This window comes from Meleagris gallopavo, chromosome 8 (genome assembly GCF_000146605.3).
Source record: "Meleagris gallopavo isolate NT-WF06-2002-E0010 breed Aviagen turkey brand Nicholas breeding stock chromosome 8, Turkey_5.1, whole genome shotgun sequence".
Taxonomy (NCBI): Eukaryota; Metazoa; Chordata; class Aves; order Galliformes; family Phasianidae; genus Meleagris; species Meleagris gallopavo.
Window position 1 is genome coordinate 16874000 of NC_015018.2, and position 20253 is coordinate 16894252.

The 20253-nt window shown below is 48.9% G+C and overlaps 1 protein-coding gene across 1 annotated transcript; it reads right to left on the minus strand.

Moving 5' to 3' along the window:
- Window positions 1-1476: 1476 nt before the first annotated feature.
- SCD (stearoyl-CoA desaturase) lies at window positions 1477-20247 on the minus strand. The gene is made up of 6 exons (XM_003208002.4): window positions 20097-20247; window positions 16358-16634; window positions 10430-10560; window positions 7383-7588; window positions 5940-6172; window positions 1477-4758 (listed from the first exon to the last, which is right to left on the minus strand). The coding sequence occupies exons 1-6, from the start codon at window positions 20121-20123 to the stop codon at window positions 4559-4561; spliced, it is 1074 nt and encodes a 357-aa protein (XP_003208050.1). The 5' UTR covers window positions 20124-20247; the 3' UTR covers window positions 1477-4558.
- Between the last annotated feature and the right edge of the window lie 6 nt (window positions 20248-20253).

The window sequence follows — 20253 nt, forward strand, 5'->3', positions numbered from 1 at the left end:
TGTGCACCGTCAGCCGTTGCGGCTGGGCTCAGCCAATGGGCGAGAGCAGCGTGCGCAGGGCTCCGCCAGCCGGGTGGCCGAACTGCCTGGCGCCAGCCGGGGAGGTGGGAAGGGGGGTCGCGGCATCCACGTGTCCGCGGGTCTGCCCTGTGCCGAGGGCTCCCGGACTCACGGAGGCAGGGATGCAAGGGGCCGTGCCCGCAACCCCCACCTGGCCACCCGCAGGCTGCGCCCTCGGTCCCTCCCGCCGGCGGCTGCGAACAAGCGGTCGCTTGTTTCCCTGCCCTCTCTTCCCAGCAGCGCCTTAACCCGTCCGTGCCCCGGTGGGGTGAGATCCATAAAGACGCAGAGTTGGGGTGCATCGGGATGGCACCCCGAATTCATAGATCACGCAGAGAAGGGGGAACAGGAATCGCTTTAAAACGCTTCCAGGCAGCGAGCGAGCTCAGTGCTGAGCTGGCAGTGCTGGAGGGCTCAGTAGTGCCGGAAAGTGTATTTTGGGCAGGGAATTTAATGACAGCCTCGGAGAAAAAGGGAGAGGCAGAGATCTGAGTTCTGCTCTCGTGAAACGCGGGCAGAGGGATCATTAACTTTATTTTTAGGCTTTTTTGAATAATTAGGGTTGGAGATGGGCCTTCTGCCTGATTTGTTTTCAGAGGGATTGTGCTGAATGAGAAGAGCCCTGGATACCACAAGCAGCAGCCCTTTGCCAGCCCAGAGCAGCCACGCAGCCCCCACTGTGCCCCCCGCCCTGGGGCAGGGCGCTGCGGCCGGGGCTCAGCCTGGGAAGCAGAGCGTGGGCCCCTTGTGCCGAGATCCACACGCTGTGTGCAAGGCCGCGGTGCCTCGGTGCTGTGTGCACTCCGCATCCAAGTGGAGCAAGTTGGGCCTACGCTGAGTGGGCCTCACTCTGCATTTCTGGCTGAAGGGTGCTCGGGTGTGGCAGGGGGAAGCAACCAGGAATTAAAGCGATATTTGGTGGGGGGATTGCCCCTTTTTCTTTCACTTCCCTCCAGCTTTGAAAAGGGACAGGGAGAGAAGGGCCAGCAGCAGCAGGAAAATTCCCCTGGCCGAGGTGAATGAACTTGTGTGACGTGGGGCCGGGCTGCCGGTATTACGTGTTGTGCTGCATGCACGGCTGGCGGCCGCGGGCGCTGGCAGAAGGCCCAGCTGGATAACCTGCAGTAACCCATGGCGCGGGCAGCCGGCAGCAGGCGTGCCGGGAGGGAGCAGCCATCATGAGCTGCTCGCTCAGCACCCTTACAGAGGCAGAGGGTGATCTCCCCTTCCTTGCCAACGGTGGGAGGGAGCAGGACTGAGGATTGGCATCTTCTAGCCCACGGAACACAGAATATCCCGCTTTGGAAGGGACCCACGAGGACCTCTGAGGCCAGCTCAGCAAAAGGCGTGGGTGACAATGTGCCTCCTAAGTTCTTGTGCTTAGCCCCGTGCCGCTCATCACGCTGGAAGCCCAACGGTTCTTAAAGTAACATTTTTATTATGAACAAATAAAATTTCAGATCAGCACAACCAGATGTCTGTTTCCATATTAGTAGAAATTATTTCAAAAAGTTTTTTTTTGTTTTTTCCTTTTCGAGTACACAAAACAGAGAGATACTACTATGCAGAAATCCCTAAGCTATGAAAAATCGTATCCTACTCTCAAGTGACAGAGCTTAGGCAGCGCGCAGGTTCAGCTCTCCAGTCCTTCCCCGAGCACCGAACACTTGCTCTCTGTGATACCACCAGGACTGGGAACGGGCCTAGGAAATGCTTCCTCCAGCATCAGTGTGCACATGGTGTGCTGCTGCCTCCCTCCCGCTCCCTGTGGGCAGCGTGCAGCCTCATGCAGGGAAACTGAGGCATGACATGACGCTATCCCAGAAGGCACAGCAGGCAGGTGCTCACCTGGGCTCAGGGAACGGCTCCGCTGCCACCTCATCTGCTTCCACCTCTCACAGACTCATTTACAGTGAACATACAGATGATGCATCCAGGATACAAACATGCCACCAAAAATATATATATATATTTATAGGTGTGTATATATATATATATATATGTACGTATATATATATATATATATCAAACAAAGGTCTACCTAAAATGTTCTATCTGTTTCTTAATCTAACAAAAATTTCTAACTCAAGTACATTCAAAATCACCCACCCACAGTTCAATGTAGGCGATTAAATAATTAAGAAACCCCTCAAATGTTCATAATTCAGCAAAAAAAAAAATCCCGAAAAACCAACAAAACGAAAAACAGCAAACAGCTGTCAATACTTCTATGTATTTTAAAGAAAGATTTAAGGCACCCAGAGATATTTGCCAATCCACCTTGAAAGTGACTGGGCAAACACCAGGACTGTTTGGTTACTGTTCCTCAGCTTCCACCCTAATTCCAAATTCTGGACCCAAATCAGCACTTGAAATTCAAAAGGAACCCTTGGAGTCAGTCAGGCCCTGCTTTCTCTGCTGGGAGGACGTGAGCTGTTGCAGCATGTCACGCACACTTATCTGCCACAGGGTATGTCGTGCTGCAGGCTGAGGGCACCAGGAGCAAGTAATTGCTCTCCTCACCTCCCCCCCTTCACAGCACTGGCTGGAGCACCTCATCCTCTGTGGAGACTTCAAAGAGTTCACAGGGGTTTGGTGAAGGCAGCCCACAGTTGTAGAGCTAAGAGTGTTTCTCCCCTTTGACCCCAACAAAGCAGTGGGGCTGTAAGTATGCTGCCTTTAGTCCAGTGCCGCTACCTTTGGGATGTGAGCTCCACATCACAGCCCTCAGCAGGAGATCACATCAGTCCTGGTACCTCAGAGCAGATGGGTCCTACTGACGAGCAGTGACAAGGATGCTGCAGGGAGGGGAAAGGAGAGGAGAGTCCTGAGCTAAAGAGAGTTACAGAGAGCATTGCAAAGCTGTCCTGGTTGCCACATGTCTCTGAGCAGCAAAGCCACAGCAGCTGGCTGCAGGGAGGCTTGCCAGCCTGCTCTGTGGGGAGCGGGGCAAGGGGCCAGGCGGATGAGCTGCCCCCAGAACCAGGGAGATGCCACCAATCTGCTCCAATGTTACCCCTTCCTGGTCACCTCTTATGCTTTCCTCCGGTTCCATCCATGTGTTTAAGCAACGTAATTGATACTATTGCTACAACTAATTGCAAAAATAAAAGTGGATAATGGTGAGGGAAGCTAAGGAGGAAAAAAAAAAAAAGCACATTCAGCCTGGTGAGGGTCCATTGTGCCCACGACCCAACCGCCTGAACTCCTGCTTCAGTCTGTGCAGCTTACAGGAAACAACACCCACAGGAACTTCTTTTTCCCAACACGCCCTTCAGCTGCCTGCCCACGCTGTCTCAGGCCCTGGTGATATAACCGACCTTTGCGCTGCCTCACCACCCGCGCTGCCTGCATAGCGGGACAGCAGCTTGCTCACCAGGCTGAGCAGCAGGCTGGCAATCATAAGGGGTCAGGAAGCAAGCTAAGGGACTAAGGAGGAGCTGCATTCTCTTCCTGTGTTCTCTAGACAGTGCATCCCCATCCCTCAGGGAACTGGGGACTGCAAAACCCCCTCAGCTCCTTGCCACCTCGCTCCATCTCAGTGTTTGTCAGGCACTTGTTAATCGAGAGCCCATGCAGAGGGAGAGACATGCTTTGTAGGTCTTCCAAGATGTCCTCACACCCTCCTGAGCACACAGGTGCTCCCTCGCCATACCAGCCATGTCTCCTGTGCCCCTGCACCCAAACCCTGGGGCACGCAGGGATACCAGAACATTTGTGGGGACACTGTTCCTCCAGCATGTAAAGCAGCTTAATACAGTGGTGAAGCTTTGGTTTACGTCCTTCTCCCCTCTCAGTTTTGGCACATCCTATTTGCTGGCAAAATCTTGGCAGCACCCAACAAAACCACCCAAGACCTGCCTGGAGCTCTCAGACACCTTTGGGGCTCTCCTCCCACCACCAGAGGGCTGAGAGGTGGGGAGGAGACCACTCCCCACACTCTGCACCCAACAGTAAGGGAAAGGGACAGGGCTGCTTATCCCAGACAGCAGTTTAGCCATGCCAAGCATCAGCAGCCCTTGAGAAAGGAGGGACAGAAGAAGTAGAGGAGGGAATTTTGGGGAGACGGTCACACTGACTTTGGCTTAACTCTTCAGCTGGATGGTTTGGGCATCCCTCAGCACTGTGGTATGCAGAGGGCTGCAATGGCCCAGGCTGCTTCCCACCAGCTCCTCCACCTGGGGAGACAGGGATGAAGTAAAGCAGAAGACAGAACAGAGGAGTTAGAAATGAGAACAAAAAGGGACAGGGGAGGGGGAAAGGGGTGTCCTGGTGTTACAGAGGCAGAGCTCCAGGTCTTAAATACATCACATGAAATACACCATGGGAGGAGGTTAAAACTCATTATCATTATCGTAAGCAAACTGGTAGCATTATTCAGTAGTTAGTAAACAGAACATTAAACCTCTGTCCAGCGTGTTCAGAGGGGTCAGGAAAGGAGAAAGGGAGAAAAGGAGGAAGGAGAGGTGTGGATGTGTGTGTGAAGGGGAGTAGGAACTCAGCCGCTCTTGTGACTCCCATCTCCAGTCCGCATTTTCCGGGCCAAGATGACCTCTTTGGAGACCTTCTTGCGATCGCTGGCCAGCCCCAGGAGGCACATGAGGTCGATGAAGGCTGTGGTTAAATTGAAGCGCCAGCCAAACTCACTGGTGGAGTAGTCGTAGGGGAATGTATGGTGGTAATTGTGGAAACCTTCTCCTGCAAAACAAGACCAAGGAGAGGATGGGAAGAGCTCTAGGCTAGGGCCCCTTTCACTTGGCCCAAAGCACCACAGTCCTGCAACAGGCTCTGGATTGAGTCTGGGTTGCTCTCTCCTCTCAGCCCAGTTTCTCGTCTGTGATCTGCCCCATTTCATTTGGACATAGTCCAGCACTAGAGGAAGCCTGTGGTGGCCCAAAAGAGGCGATGACAGCCATAGAGGAGTTATGAGACTTTGGCAGAAAATGAGCATGCAGCCAGGAGCCTAGAAAAGTTCTGGTTCACAGACTGCACCAATAAATTGGGGGAATCCTAATGGATTTTCCTTTGCCACAATGAGACACCTTCTTGTATAGGTTGAGCTACCAGACAGACCTGCATTAAGTCCATGACAGACCGGGAGAGGTCAATTAACAGTCCTAACGCCAAAATCCAAAAGGTATTTCCAGATGGGAGCAATGCAGAGAGACCTCTACTAAGCAATCTACATAAGCCAGTTATCTTCTGCTCTAGAGAGTGTTAAGGTGGGCTTCAATGCCCAATTACATTGCCTGGACTCCTGTTCCTACCCCCTGGCTCTCTGTAGTTAAAATCCCTCTCTATTAAAACCTTAAGAATAGATCTTTCAGTGATGGAAATCAGTGTAGCTACAGTAATATACAGGGATGCATAGCAGCTGAGATTTGAGTTTAGGGCAACAGATATGTGCAAATGCTAGGATATACTTTCCTTGATCTCAGAATTTGGGAAAATGCATGAGATCTGGCTTGTCTCATCTTCAAGTAGCCCCAAATCACTAGCCACCCTAAGAGCACATCCAAATACGCATCTGCTGGTTTTCAAGATGATAAATCTAAGAGATAAGCTGAGACTGCAGAACAAATTTTTTGGTCTGGTAAACAGGGCAGAGAGACCTTGGAGCAAGGTAAATAAAAAAATTGCTATTGAGATAAGGAGGTGCTAAGTCTAACAGAGTCTTTTCCAGGCTGCAGAGAGGCTAGTGGAAGCTGATAACCCCACTGCCCTTATGTACTCACTGACTAGACCGGGAAACACCTCCACATACAAAAGCTGCAGGGCAGGAGGGGAATGATGTAGGGGAAATGAGGACACCTGGATTCACAGAAATCTCCATAAACAGCTGCAGCACCAGCAGTGAAAATCATGGATGCTGAACGTACCTAGGGCCCCCACGCTGACCAGTGGGTTCTCCCGTGGGTTGATGTTCTGATCATATGGCCGATTGCCAAACATGTGGGCAGCACTGTTCACTAGCCAGGTGGCATTGAGCCCTAAGGCGTAGCGCAGGATGGCTGGAATGAAGAAGCTGATGATGATGGATTCATCCCAGAAGTACCAGGGCACTACAGTGGGCAGCGTGAAGCACAGCAACACCACCGATGGCTTGTAGTATCTGGAAAAGAAGGGACAAGGAGGAAACTGTTCAGTGACAGATGCAGGGCTGGTTCAGTCCTCCCTTGGGAGATTTTTTTGTCTGAGTCATACAGGGAAAATCAAGTGCAGAAATATCTCAATACTGAGTCCCATATCTTTTACTCTGGGTGCACAGAAGCCCTTGCTGGAGACTGCCAAGTCTTATCTCTGAGCAAGAGATGTGGACTAAATTCCTGCCCTCTTTGTCCCAGCCACACATATGTAGAAATGTCCCCATCACCATAAGTCCAGACACCAATTGCTGCCTTTTTCCCGATCTCCTATTTATCCCTTAGCTATGCTGGTCTCTATAAGGCAGTGCCACATTTGCAGAAGGTTCCACAGAAGGTCTGTTCTCCAGCTCTGGCCAAGTGCTGCATCTCCTCCTTGCACTTGGCCCTGTCTGCCAATATATCCCACAAACAAATGCAAGCAGAGGATGCTTGCCCTGTTCAAATAGCTGAGCATACTGGGTCTCTCACACTGGAAGGATAGGAGTAGGGGAAGCTGAGCCACTCTGGTGGTCCACAAGCAAAATCCACAAAAAGTAGGAGAGCATAAACTACTTGGTTCATCTGGGACTGAGTTAGACTTTAGTGTCTCATCCCTGCAGCCCTGGTGACAAGCTCATCTCCTCCAAAGGTGAGCCGCATTACAGCCCCAGACAGATGACAGACACTCCACACAGGAGGCACAAATGAATCAAGACTGTCCTTCTTAGTGGCTGCCCCTCTCATGTCCCCATTTTCAACTCGTCTTTCATCTCTTTCCAGCAGACTGATGGGAGGGAGGCAGAGGCATGACCTGGAACATGAACCACAGCTTCTCCAGGGATGGCCCAGAGGCACACATAGGTGGGTTCTGGGCCAGCCCAGGCAGCAGTGGGACTGTGGGCAAGCAGGCATGAAAGTGGTTTGTGGTGAAAAAAACTCAGCCCATGCCAGTGAGGTGCTACAAGGCTGGCAGGTGAGAAAGGGGTGTGGGAGGGCTGGCACCCTGGCACCAGCTTCTAAATGCTTCCTATAGAAGAGGCACAGCTGACTTCTCACAGACCTTATCCTATGGCAAAGCCTCAGCAGACCAAGGACTCACATTTCTCACATGACACCCAAGCTCCTTTCATACTCCACCAAAGGAGCCCCCTAGCCTGCTTGTGGGGTTCCTACTCTATCCCATACCCCACTACTTACCTCCGCTGGAACATCACCACTTTGTCAGCCTTTAAGTCGCTCAGGTCCAGCTTCTGGCCCTTCTCTATGACATCTGGGTGTTTGCGTACCAGCAGCCACCCGATGTGGGAGAAGAAGAAGCCCCTCATAGCATTGTGAGGGTCTGCATCTGTCTCGGAGAACTTATGATGGACACGGTGGTCCCGGGCCCACTCATAGATGTCATTCTGCAAGGCAAGATGAGGAGAAACTTAGGGCTAAGGCTGGAGATGCTCCCTTCAAATTTACAAAAGGGCCTACGAAATCCTGTTGACATGACTGTGTATTAGTCATTCTGTCTTTAGGATTTGAGGTTTCTGACTTTTAAAGCAGAGGTTGCATCTTCTTTGTTCTTTAGCATCTTCTTCTTTTTTCTTTTTTTCTTTTTAATTCTTTAACTCTCTTTTGTTGTTGTTTTTAATTACTTAACTTTAGGTCTTGGTTTGCACATCCTCTACAGCATCACAGGCTTTGATTGGTTCTGTTTGTTCCCCCACCCCACAATACCCACTCCTAACTGGCCAGTTCATGCCTCCTCCCTCACACAACTCAGCATGCACTGGTCTCTTGACCATGTCCATAGAGCTGCCAGTAGGTATTGATCAACCTGTCCCTTCACTCTACAATGACATTTTCCATAGGTCAGCCTGCCTTACTTTTCCAGGGATTGCCAAATCTGTTTGACTTGGGGGCAATCCTTTTTTTAAACCTCTTTTTTTTTCTTTTTTCTTTTTTTAAATAAGGCAATCTTAAAAGATTTAGAAATAAACACACAACTTCAATGACAGTTACCAAAATTTGCCCATTCATTTTGAGCTAGGAAATCAATATGGTTTGAAAAATGTCAAAGCTTTCATCATTTGTATCACAAAACACTTGTTTTGGCCACTTTTAAGAATAGATTTCAATGAGCCTGTACTCATTCCTCTACAGCAAGATCTTAATTTGCTTAAAGCCATGTATTACAGCATCCTAGAAAGCAAGAAACAGATCTAAGCACATCTCTATTTCCTCTGTTACATGAGAGACTCCTTAATCTCATTACTTACATAGGGCTTCTATGAACTATGCCTTCTGCTGCAGGTAGCAGGCACAAATTTGTAGAGAGGCCATGCCCTCCAGCTAGAGCATGGTACTACTTCGTCTTTCACACTGTGTATACAAACACATATCAGGGATTTCAAGGCAGAAAACTCAGACTCTTGATCCAAACTTTAGCATATGTCTTTTCTACTGATCTTAGCTTGGGACCAGCCCTAACTGCAACCTTGACTTTCTTAGGTCAGCAGGCAAAGCCTCAGAGAACCCTCCCTCCTTGGGAGTTTCCAGCTTATAAGCTATAACCAGAGGGGCTTCTGCTACACTGCTGCTGTCTGGTCTTCACAATGGAAGAGCCAGATAGGGCTCAAATTCTCTGAAAACAGAAGCAGCAGGTCTTTGAGCAGCTGACAGGCATTTTCTGGTGGACCTCAGATAAGACAATCTGTGATCTTTTCTGGCTTGAATAGTTACCAGTCTGATTTTAGAGCTGCTGTCAATAACAGGAATGAGGTAAATTGCAAATAAACTTTCTCTTGATCTTGTTGAGAGTAAGTATTAAAAGAAAAAACTCAAGAGGAATGGTACTGAATTTTCAGTAAAACTTTGGATTAGTTCCTATTGAAGCTGGAATATCTGACTGTCTCTCATCTTTGTCTATTCCCTATAGCAGTAGCTCAGCAAATTCTTTCCTCTTCTGCCCTACAACCCTGTGAAGGATGGTCTTTATATGGGACTGGCCAATACACAGCAACCCAACTCATTCCCATGCTGAGTACTGGACCAATAGCTGGAATCAACAGTTTGGTCCTTCCTCTTCTTCATGAAAAACTGATTTGATACTAACAGAGTATAGGAAAGTGAATGGTGTTTTAGAAACTTTTCCAAGACTGGAGAAAACATTCCCTCCCTGTTCTGATCACGTCAGTGATTATATCCTCGATGGCTGCACAGTGAACAAAGTGAGATAGTGGCTCTAAAGTAGGTGGTCCACTTGGACTTTACCCTTCTCCCCACACTTCAGCTGAAAAATTACTTAAGGGCAAAGCATTGGCACTTTTCTGTGCACCTTCTTCCAGCAGAAAGTGCTACGGCCTGCCATGCAACCCACTGCTTCCTACATAGTAGCTATCCTGTATGAAGTCCCCTCTAGTATAGTTAGAGAATGGAGTTTCATTATAGCAATAAACAGGAGAGACTGATAATTTTTCTGTGCCAATCCAATTAGGGTTTTCACTCTAACTTCTTCAGGGCCATCTCTGCTACTTTATGCAGTCCTTAAGGACTGCCCTGCTTGTTTGCTTTTGCAGATGATGAAATGCTCTCAGGAGTGATTAGGCAATATCCTGAGGAGCTTATCAGCTGCCTCCAAGTCAGTTGGGCCACTCGGGATGGGCCCAACCCTCTCTCCTTGAAACATCATTGCCATGGGATGACTCTCTGCAAGCTAGTGGTATGACTTCAAATTAGGGTTATTCCTCGCCATCACTATTCCAAAATCAAAGCCTACCCCTAAATGCTCAAGTGCTTGGTCTTTCTGCAGCAGCAAATTCCACAGCATTACTCCCCAGTCTGTGCAGATGTGTCCCCCTCTTTTCAGTAGTGCAGAAAGAGGAGGGTGAGGCCACCCAAGTAACAGGAGAGCACTTGGCACATTCACACCTCCTTCACAGGTCCTGCTAAGGCAAGTACTGGAGAATGCAAGGGAAGCGTACATTCCTGCTTTGGAGAGCTTTCCTACTCCTGACCTTGGTGAGCAGTCCTTCCCCCATCTCATTAGCAAGGTTCATCTCACAGTCACACTCTGAAGGGGCAAGGTGAAGGCAATGAGATGGACTTCAGCACCACAATATTAGATGGAAAGGGTAGGTTACTTGCTAACAAAAGGTAATAGGAGAGAGGAACCAGTCATCGTCTTGTGCCCTGTATCTGAAACGCGGACTCGGGGGAGTTTCTGAGGACTTGTTTCCGCACAAAGAACAGGTGCTTACCTGGAAGGCCATTGAGTTTGCAATAGTCAAGAAGATCCGCAGGGGCAGTGAGGCTTTGTAAGATCGATGGCTCCAGAGGCGGTGAGATCCAGCTGTTATTCCCAGAGCACTCAACACAAAACATAGAATGGCTGGAGAGGAAATGAAAGCATTGGAGCAGTTAGAGCAAGCCTGCATCACATTTTCAGGCAAAGCAACAGAAAGGCAAACTTTCCCCCAAAGCTGTGTATTCAAGAGAAGAACCCATGGAAAGCATATACTAGGGCAGTAGTATATCAACATGAGAGTACTTTAGTACAAAGCATTTCCCCTCATCAGACAGGCTTGGTCTGGGAGGAGGAGAGGTGTATCTAACAGATGTGTCTACCATGGAGTGGCTTCCCCCATTCCTCCCATACTTCCCAATCAAGGATTTCACTTCCTTATCTCACCTGTTGTCACTCTTTTGCATTCTTTTAACCTAAAGATAGTAGGTTATCTTAAAGTTATTTAGGAGGACAGCTGAAGCCCATGGTTAGGCTTCTCTTCTGCTCCCTTCCTTAATCTGAGCTGACTAGAAAAATATCTAACCTACTAATCTAATGGGAGCTCTGGGAGAAGGGACATCTTCTTGCTTTCCCAAAAGGTAACTCCATCATTGGCAAAAACTTGCAGATTTCAGCCAATTCGCTTAATCCTGTAGACAGCTCCTTAATCCTACAAGTAGGCCCATTGATAAGGATCACCAGTACACTTGACAGTACCATTAATTCCAGCTAAATGTATCTAACCAAGCTTATCTTTAATTCAGAAAATACATTGCTAGTAACATGACTAAAATCAGTTCCTTCATTCAAATAATCCAGGCCTTTGACTTTGATTTGAATAATATCAGACATTGCAGTAGCAACTAAACCCACTTCTGGATGTTGCAGACACTTCCTATTAGTGGTAGGAGTGTGACACACTATCATTCTCCCTTGGGCAAAGGCTGCTGTGCCCTGCAAAGCAGATTTCATAAAACCTCTGGGTAACCTACTGTGCACATCTTGGCAGCTGAGGTAGATTTCCAAGAATGACAAGCAGCTTAAACCAGAGCTGAGAGCAGTATCTCTCCAACCTCTACATACTCTATGAGAAACACCAAACAGGGAGTCCATAGGAAAAAAAAACAATGGTGGCTTGCAGTGGATGTTGGATCAAGGATGTAGGGGGTAACTTGCTAGGAAATGAGCCCAGCTCCCCACCGTGGGGCAAGCAGATGTGAGTTAATGGTGAACTGGGAATGGAAATGGAACTGTACAATCTTTCATCATCTTTAACGGTGCTAGAAAGTAAATACCAGGTTAGGTGAGTACAGGCCCTATTTATAAGCTAAGCTCAGGCTTCTCTTTCTAGTTAACTCTCACATGCTGTCTTACAACTAACTATAACTCCATGCTGCCTTGCCTCTTGCCCACATACAATAACTGTACTTTATCTAAGGAGCAGAAACGTGCAGTGGGAAAGGACCTGGTTATCTGGCTATGCACATATGGCACACAGACTCAAAGAAACCTGAACTCTTCCTGGGGGCTATTAGCTCTGTCAGACATATAGGTTATGACAGTGATAACTGGAGCAGGAACAGGATATGGACAATCGAAAAAAATGTTGGTGAACAGAGGAATCAGTACCATGATGATTCAGGGGGTTCATCCTCCTGAACAGATGACTATGACTTCATCTTGCAGGGAATGAAGAAGAACTTCTCCAAGATCACTCATTAGGATGGGAATTGGAAAGGGAACAGGGAAGGTGAGATGAAGTAGCCCAGGCTTTCATAGCTGCCCTGTCACGCTGCCCCAAACTGAAGGACTTAAGCACTCCATCAGCTGAGGTTTCAGCGTCATGTTCAGTACCATGACATGATTGTGGCTTTGCAGTATAGAATATCCAAAAGATATTGTATTTGCAGCATCTCAGGTGATGTTGCCAATGACCCATTCAAATGAAATATAAAGAATTATGACCACGGGCATTAAAGTGCACTCTGCAGCCCAAAAAATGAATCAAAAACATTTCAGATTCAGTCGTGCTTATATGACTCAATAGCCTCTACCTCTTTGCGGCTCAGATTCAGACCTCAAGTTATGATGGGAAGCCAGGAATGTGCTAAAGGCATTGTCACCTGCATTCAGCATCAAGGATGTTTACATGAAGAGGTGTTCCTCCTCCCACAGGTGTCCTTGGGCTTCTGCTCAGAGGGAGGGAGGGAAAGCTACAGTTCTAGATTGTTTTCTGTTTGCTTCCCAGTCCAACCTAGCCAGGTTGTGAGGATAGCAAACAGTTGCTGCTCTCGGGAGAAATAAATCAACAGTAAGGCAACACATGCAGGCAGCATAAGGGGAACAGTGTTTAGAAGGAGCAATAGAAGCTGCTGTTGCTAAACTGTAACTTCCCTGTCTGGCAAAATCAGAACTTCCCCTCTGCACTCAGCAGAGAAGCACTGTTGCCTGCAAATTAAGCCTGGAGAGGACACTAGGAGAGGTGCTGCCAGTAGCAGCCTCGATGGGAAAGTAGAATCAGACTTCTATAAACATTTTGCTGGGGATTTTCAGGCTGTCTGTTGCATAAATTATCCAGCAAGATTATGATTCAGAAAAGTATCAATCCATGTTTCTGCCACTGCTGCAAGGAGCTGGGTCATCAGGGCTTAACACAAATATCACCATCTGATGTATCTGAAGGCCAGGAAGACAACCTCCAAATCATGTTTTGGAGGAGCAAGTAGTGAGAAACTGTCCAGCCCCTTTGCATCTATTCCTTCCAGACTCAGTCTGGCAAAGGAAACAAAATCTGCCCACAATCCCTAGAGATAAAAAAGTCTGGACCAAATTTTGTCAACTGTAGAGGAGAAGACAGTAATTAAAAAGGGGAGCTAGCAAGAAAGCCATAGCACTGGAAGAGCTCAGAAAGCTTTAAATATGGTGAGCTTTCACCTGATCAACAATCCCAGCTCGTTCTGGGAAGCTCTGTACCAGAAAGAGATCAGGGGATACAATGCACACAGCAATGCAGAACAGCAAACAATGATGAAGGCAGGGCTTGAGAGCTTGGGAGACAAAGAGGAATTAGCACACAGAGAAATGAAAACAAAAGAGGACACAGTCACCAATATAACTGGTTTCAGAGGGACAGAAACATCAAGGAGACATTGGCCTAGATGAAGAGGATACAAGCGGAGGATTGCTCCTTATAAAAAATACAGTAGGGTAGATCAGCTACCTGACACAATAGAGAACATCTGGGGCCACAATGATTTTATATTACATGTACATAGCCTGAGGAAGGAATGATCTATACAAAGAAACAAACAAAAACCGACAGCTCCAAAACTACAACTGGGAGAGATGCTCTGCCATGAGCCCATGGCATGTGGACAAGTTCTGTCTTTGTGTGTCAAAGAGGAATTGTCATCCTTTCCTTGCTGGAAAGGTAACAACAAGAGCGTGAGATAACAATCACAGAGGCTCTCTAAGTCCCTTCAAGAAAAAGTAGTGAGCTGAGACAAGAACAGTGCAAGAGAGAGCAAGGAGCCTTATTGAGAAGTCAAATTTATGGAGGAAGTGTCCCAGCCCCAGAGAATGTGCTGAAAAAGCTTTGTCTGGCCTGCAGGGTGAGAGAAAGGGTGGTCCTTTTCCAGAGGATGTGATCTAGGACAGGGAGCTCTCTGAAGCCACAGCAGCTCCATTAATACAGGATGGATCTTCAGCTAGCCCAAAACAATGCAGTTCCTCAAACTCCATGCTTTCTCCTTCCCAGGGTACTTGTCACTCCAGAAGCCACTGAGGAATCATGCAGTGCCTCACAGTGGCTGGACAGCCACTGGCTCTTCACATCAGAGCTAGCTGAGGAAGAAGAGCGACTGGGGTCAGGAAAAAAAGCAGGGCAGATTCCCAAGAAGTGCCATAGTATGCCATACAGATATCCTGAACAAGCACATGGTTGCAAGTACACTGCCTCAGAGACCATTTTGAGGGTAAGATGGGGCTCAGCAGAGTGCAAGGCATCATTTACCCTCTGAACAGAGATGCTCAAGCCCACTTAAATATCTCAGGGGAGCTCAAGGAGATGAGTTGGATGGATTGGAAATAACAGCACATCTCAGCAGACATTAAACCAGTAGGTCCAGCTCACCTTCACCCTCCTCCTTGCTGTAAAGCCGAAGCTGTTTGGGTGGGGGTTAGAGGACTCGGGCTGCCAGCACGCTGGTGTGAAACAGGTCAGCAGCTCCTGCATGCAGCCAAGAGCTCAGGAAGGGGACACCCCACCACACAGACAGCCCAGAAACACTCCTCCAATGTTGTGCAGAGGCTGCGTGTCCTGCCCAGCCCTGCCAGCCCCAGGGAAAAATGCAGCCTGTCCTTGAGGCCTGTCAAGTTCTCACAAGGGAAAGGCCAGCAACGTTTTCTTTCATAACATCCCTGTGAAAGGCCATGCTGACAGTGTGGGAACAGAGAACACTGCCTCTGTTTCTGCAGATGGTGTTGCCAGACTCTTGAGTCCTGTGGCATCTAGTGGGCTCATCCCCAGGCGTCTTACTGTGAGATGCTTAAGTAGCTGGGGAAGCACAAAGTCTGACAGCCTAGGGAGCCATCTCCCTACCAGCACAGATGCAATGCTTATAGCTCACAGCTGTCAGGATGACAGACTAAGAGCATGACCCACCCTGAGTTCCATCCAGCAGGGGCAGCAAGGCAGTGCAAGGGACTTCAAGAGGACCTCACTGGGACCTGTCCTCCTGGGCTGGCCAGCATGCTGCTCCCACCTGAGTACTTCACAGGAACACTGCTGAAACTCAAAGCACTGCTGCCATGCCAGCATGTCTCTGAATATGACTGGGGCTTCCCATTTCAGCATGCTCTGCTTCACAGAAAAGCAAGGGCTGGATGCAATCTCTAGAACTCTCCACTAGGAATGGTTTGGCTTCTTGAACCCTTTGGAAGTTCATATAAAGCCTCATGCAAAGTGAGGCTCCCCAGCAGCTTGGGCCTCAGTCCCAGCTGTCTTTCAAGCAGTCAAAGAAGTTTGGTTCTTGCTCAGGGATAGGTCTCAGAATAAAAAGGAGCTTCTCCTAGCTACCTTCTGCTTGGTTGTGCTTTCTATTGGAATTCACTGCCTGGAGAGCCGCTTATTTATTTTTTGAAAGCTGTCACACTTAATTCTAGAATGATGGAGGCTAATTGCGTTCTTGTAAGAATGATACAAGAATGAACTTTTACTCTCAGCACAACTATATTTTGTCTCTTTCCCCTCACGAACACATGGAGTATCTGCAGACTTACATAGGAATGGTTACTTTGGGCAACAGCCTCTCACCAAATTCCCTGTATCTTCTATTTCCAGCCACTCCTGAATGGGCTCTTGCTAATATCTTTCTTTCTAACTTTCCAGGACTGTCACTGTGCTCCATCAAACGTTTTCTGTGCTTCACCTCAGAAGGCACTGCATTCAGGTGTGTGTTACTCCAAAGTCTAGCAGACTAGAATCACTTTGTGTAAAGACTTTTTTTCCACTCAGCATCAGGACTGTTCCTGTGAGGGTTGAATACTCCAGAAAATTGGGCCCCTACTTCTGCCAATTCTCGTAGTAAATGCCTGCCAGGCAGAGGACCTCCACGAGCAAGCAAGGATGCAGTATTGATGCACGAGGAAAGTTCCTCTCTCTATCTTGTCTAATACCCTTGCAGCAGGGTTTGTTCTTTAATCATCCAGGCAGTCCCTGTCAAATCCTTCCCCCTCAAAGGAGACACTTGCTAGTGTTTTCTTGCTATGAAGCTGGCTGAGCATCTTCTAAAAGAAGACGTCCACTTACTTCTTCTCCTTCTTGAAGCCTGGAGAGAAAAAAAAATCCCACCCAACAACCATGTTTGCAGATTTTGAGAAACAAGCGGAGAAATGTGCTTACCCCATGCCAGGGTCTGGATCTTTGCAGAAGGGATCATTGTCAGCCCGATAATGGCCCCTAGATGCAGCAGGCTCATGAGGATGATATTCCTCCAGACGTATCGCAAAGGGGGCTTGGGGCCTTCCTTCTCACGGTAGGTTTCATCAAAGAGATCATCTACCATACCTCGTTCTGCTGCCAAGTTGTCATGATCGAGTAAGTCTTTCTCCACGATGGCATTCCCATTCTTGGTCACCCGAGAGGTGACAGTGGTGGTACTAGAAGTGGAGGAGAACTCCTTGGAGAGATGGCAATGGATGTGTTCAAGAAAGGAAAAAGGAAAAACAAGACAAGAAATTGGTGGTTACAAATGCAAGAATGTAGTGATGGTCTGTGAAAAGGAGAGGGCTTTTTCTTTCTGGGAGGAGGAGGTGACTTGAAAGCCAGTATTTTCATCTATCAATGCTTTGGTGAGTTCTTTTGCAGGCTGCAAGGATTTTTATTTTTCTCCAATTTTATAAGTGGGCAGTTTTAAGGTGGGCTTTTAGTCTGGGCTTGTACACAACCAGATAAAAATAAAGGAAACCTTGTGAACAAACAAAGAGATGGAGGAGAAATACGATCTGAAATACGATTTTTTTTTTAAATCATCAGGCTTCTCCCAACCTCCAACGTCTTTGTGTTACCCCAGTAGGGATCACAAGGTAACGGCAGGAAGCTCCTTTGGAGAGCCTCTTTGTGTCCCCATGCCTCCCCATCCAGGCTGGGATGCAACAGGGCCTCTCGCCAACAGACCAATCAGCCCCACAGCCCCCGCTTCACAGCTGCTGTTGGGCTCCTTATCCCTCTCTCACTCTTCACCAGGCAAACTGAGGCACTGGAAGGCAATCCCATGAGCTGAGGCCACCAACGCAGGGACAGGAAGGTTTAAGAAGCGAGCTCTTTGGATCTGGCTCCCGTCTCTCTTCTGTAACCATGACACAACATTCCCTCTCCACATGCTTGTTTTCCCTGGCACAGTAACAGCCCGCCTGAGCAGGCACGCATGATGAAAAAAGCAGGCAGGACTGACCCTCACGAAACAGGTCACTGAACCCTGAATCACCTATTTCCACTTCCATCCTGACAGCTGAGTGTTTGCTGGTGCTCGCACCCCTTCCGCAGGCCCAAGCCCAAGTGCACGCCTGGGCCTGACCCAGAGATGCTGTGCACGTGGGCTGTGGGTGGTGGGGGTGTGCTGCCCAGCCCTGCCTCCATGCCCGGGGGCCGTGGGCCTGTGCAGCACAACGGGCTGGGAAGCAACCCGGAGGGAGCAGGAGAGGCCATGGCTGAGCTCAGAGCCTGCAGCTGCGGGGCTCCCTTCTGAAAAGAAACCTCTCCCGAATTAAAAGCAGACTGAACCCTAGGCAGCCAGGATCTATGAAGGACCACTGCTCCGCCATGGCCTAGTTTCCTGAGAGAAGCATTAAAATCAGGCCAGGCAGCTTACATGGCCACTCCAACTCCTCCCTTTCCCAAGGGCAGAAACTAGAGGGTTACAGACATACCTTCCTATGGGGAGGAGTTGGCAAATCCAGGAGATTCCTCACATTTGGGAAGTGTAATGATTGCTAGGCAGGGAGCCCTCTAAGCTTTTCCTTCCGCAACTGAACATACCCTAGCTAGAAAGATAAACCCTAGATGCTGCTGAGCACTCTGCTGCTCCCAGTGTGCCCAGGCACTGCTGTGCTGGGACTGGCTGCCTCCGCATCCCAGCCACTGGCCAACCCTCCCTGATTCTCTAATTAATGTCACTCTGAGGGTGTGATACTCCAAGCTGCTGGAGAATTCAGAGGCAGTCCCGCAAGAAGAGCTGTGAGAAATGGCTTTTAATCCAGAGATAAGACAAATAAAAATCCTGCCCATTCCAAAGTGTCAGATATTCTCATCTGACATTTTGGCAGGAAGGCACAGTTTTCTTCCTTGGCTGGAAGACAATAAACCAAAAAGACCGAAGACTTGTCTATGCAGGAAAAATTCCCAGCAGAAATCTGGTGGTATAATTAGACGGGTAATACTCCCCATATGGACATGCTGCTTCCACAATAAGAATCTGAGGTTGGAACTGCATTTTTCTCCTCTGTGATAGATTATGTCACAGTCAGAGTTACATAGGAGGAGGGAGAGTACAAAGAAAACAGCAGAGAAGAAAAAAATGCTTCTTACTGTGTTGCAGTAGACAAGTGAAGAATTTTACCAACATACCTTTGCTGCTAGAATTACACTGATATAATCAAATAGGTCATTTCTCACATGTAAACTAACCTTAAATCAAAAGAACCATAAAACGGCTGTGAAACAGCTCCATAGTCCTGGTGGAAAGGATTGGGGTTGGAGGAGGGAGGGAGAAGTGAGCAGCTATTTAGCTGGAAACCAGGGAAACCAGGAGAAAAAAAAAACAACACAGATTTTTATCCTTTCATGGCCACCATGACTCCTGTGACTCCCACCAAGGAAAATGGGACAGGAACCGATCTGGGATCTAGAGCTGAGAGAGGGAGAGCATCAACTAAATCATCTTTGTGAGCTCTCTCTCCTTTCCGAATGACTTTGCAGCTCTCATGTGCACAACAGATGTGCTCCCCATCTCCACGCCCCCCCACGTACCCTACCAGCATCAAACACTGCATAGGCGATCCTGGCAACCAGACAGCTCTACAGCCAGCTGCAGCTCCAAGGGTTTAACCCAGGGCCCCCAGGGCACTGAATCTCAGGTCCTGCGTATTTCAGTATGCCCAGTGTGACCCAGGGACAGGATCCTTCCCAGCCTCCAGGATATGCCCCAAAGTACACGTCAAGACCAAGGAACGTGGTCTTAGCACACTGTCCTTGGCATCCATTTCAGGTGGTGAAATGAATATAATTATTTACATCACAGCATCCCTGGAAGATCATAACACCTGCACAAAAGGATGGGAAGAGCCACCACGTGCTGGTGACAGGCAAGGAAGGGGGCTGTGGTTTACCTCCCATTCCTCAGCACAGGCAAAACGGAGAAGGATGAGAATGCGAGAGCAGGAGCACAGGATCAGCCCCTGCATCCCTGGGGAGTGTGACGCCCCGGAGGCAAACAAAAAATAAATAAATAAAATCTCAAATGTTCTCTAACTCTACATATCTTCCCAGTGCCGGGTTGTTATTCAGGCTGCCTTCTGCCAAAAATGGGCCGTCTCCCTGTTGTATGTTTGCTCGGCTTTGGCAATGCAGACACAGTCATTCATTTCATCTGGGCAGCTGGCCGCTTTCACCTTGCGTCTGTCCTAGAGACGCTCCCTGCTGCAGTACTTGTTTTAAAAACGCTGCGAAGCGAGAGCCGTTTCTTTTCGGAAAATGAATAATAAATACAAACCACAGTCCGAGCGCTCCCCTCCCCAAATCCCCACGACCTCATACCACAAAGGACTTATCCCCTGCTAGCAGCTTTGGATGGATGTTTTAAATCAAGCCCGTATTTCACGCTCAGTATATTCGAGATCGCTCCCCCCTCGCCAAACCCTCTCCGGGCACTACTCCCAGCGGCGGATGCCCCCGTTTCATTCACCGTCTCCCGACGGAGGCTGAGCGATGCCCTACGAGCGCACCGAGCGCCTTCGCCTCCCGGCCGAGAAGTGGCCCGCGCCGCCACGCACATACGTGTGCCGCGGACACGCGTGGATGCCCGGGCCGTTTCCCTGAGCAGGGTACAGGACGGGGCGAGGAGCCGACAAAGCCCTTCGCTTACCTCCTCCTGTAGCAAGTGCGCAGGCATGTGGCTGCCGTGTCCGTGTCCCTGTCCCTCGGAGGCGGTGCGCGGATGTCCCCTGTGGCGGCGGCTGCTGCGGGACTCCGGTTGCTGTCGGCCCCTCGCCGGGCGAGTTGTGCGGCTGGGGAGGCGGGTG

Bases quoted from the DNA above. Each gene is read 5' to 3' on its own strand.
- SCD (XM_003208002.4), bottom strand. From the start codon at position 20,123: ATGCCTGCGCACTTGCTACAGGAGGAG. The intron at 16,635-20,096 runs GTAAGCGAAGGG...CATCTCTCCAAG, and splicing joins CGCACTTGCTACAGGAGGAG to GAGTTCTCCTCCACTTCTAG. The intron at 7,589-10,429 runs GTAAGCACCTGT...CTTGCCTTGCAG, and splicing joins CAAACTCAATGGCCTTCCAG to AATGACATCTATGAGTGGGC.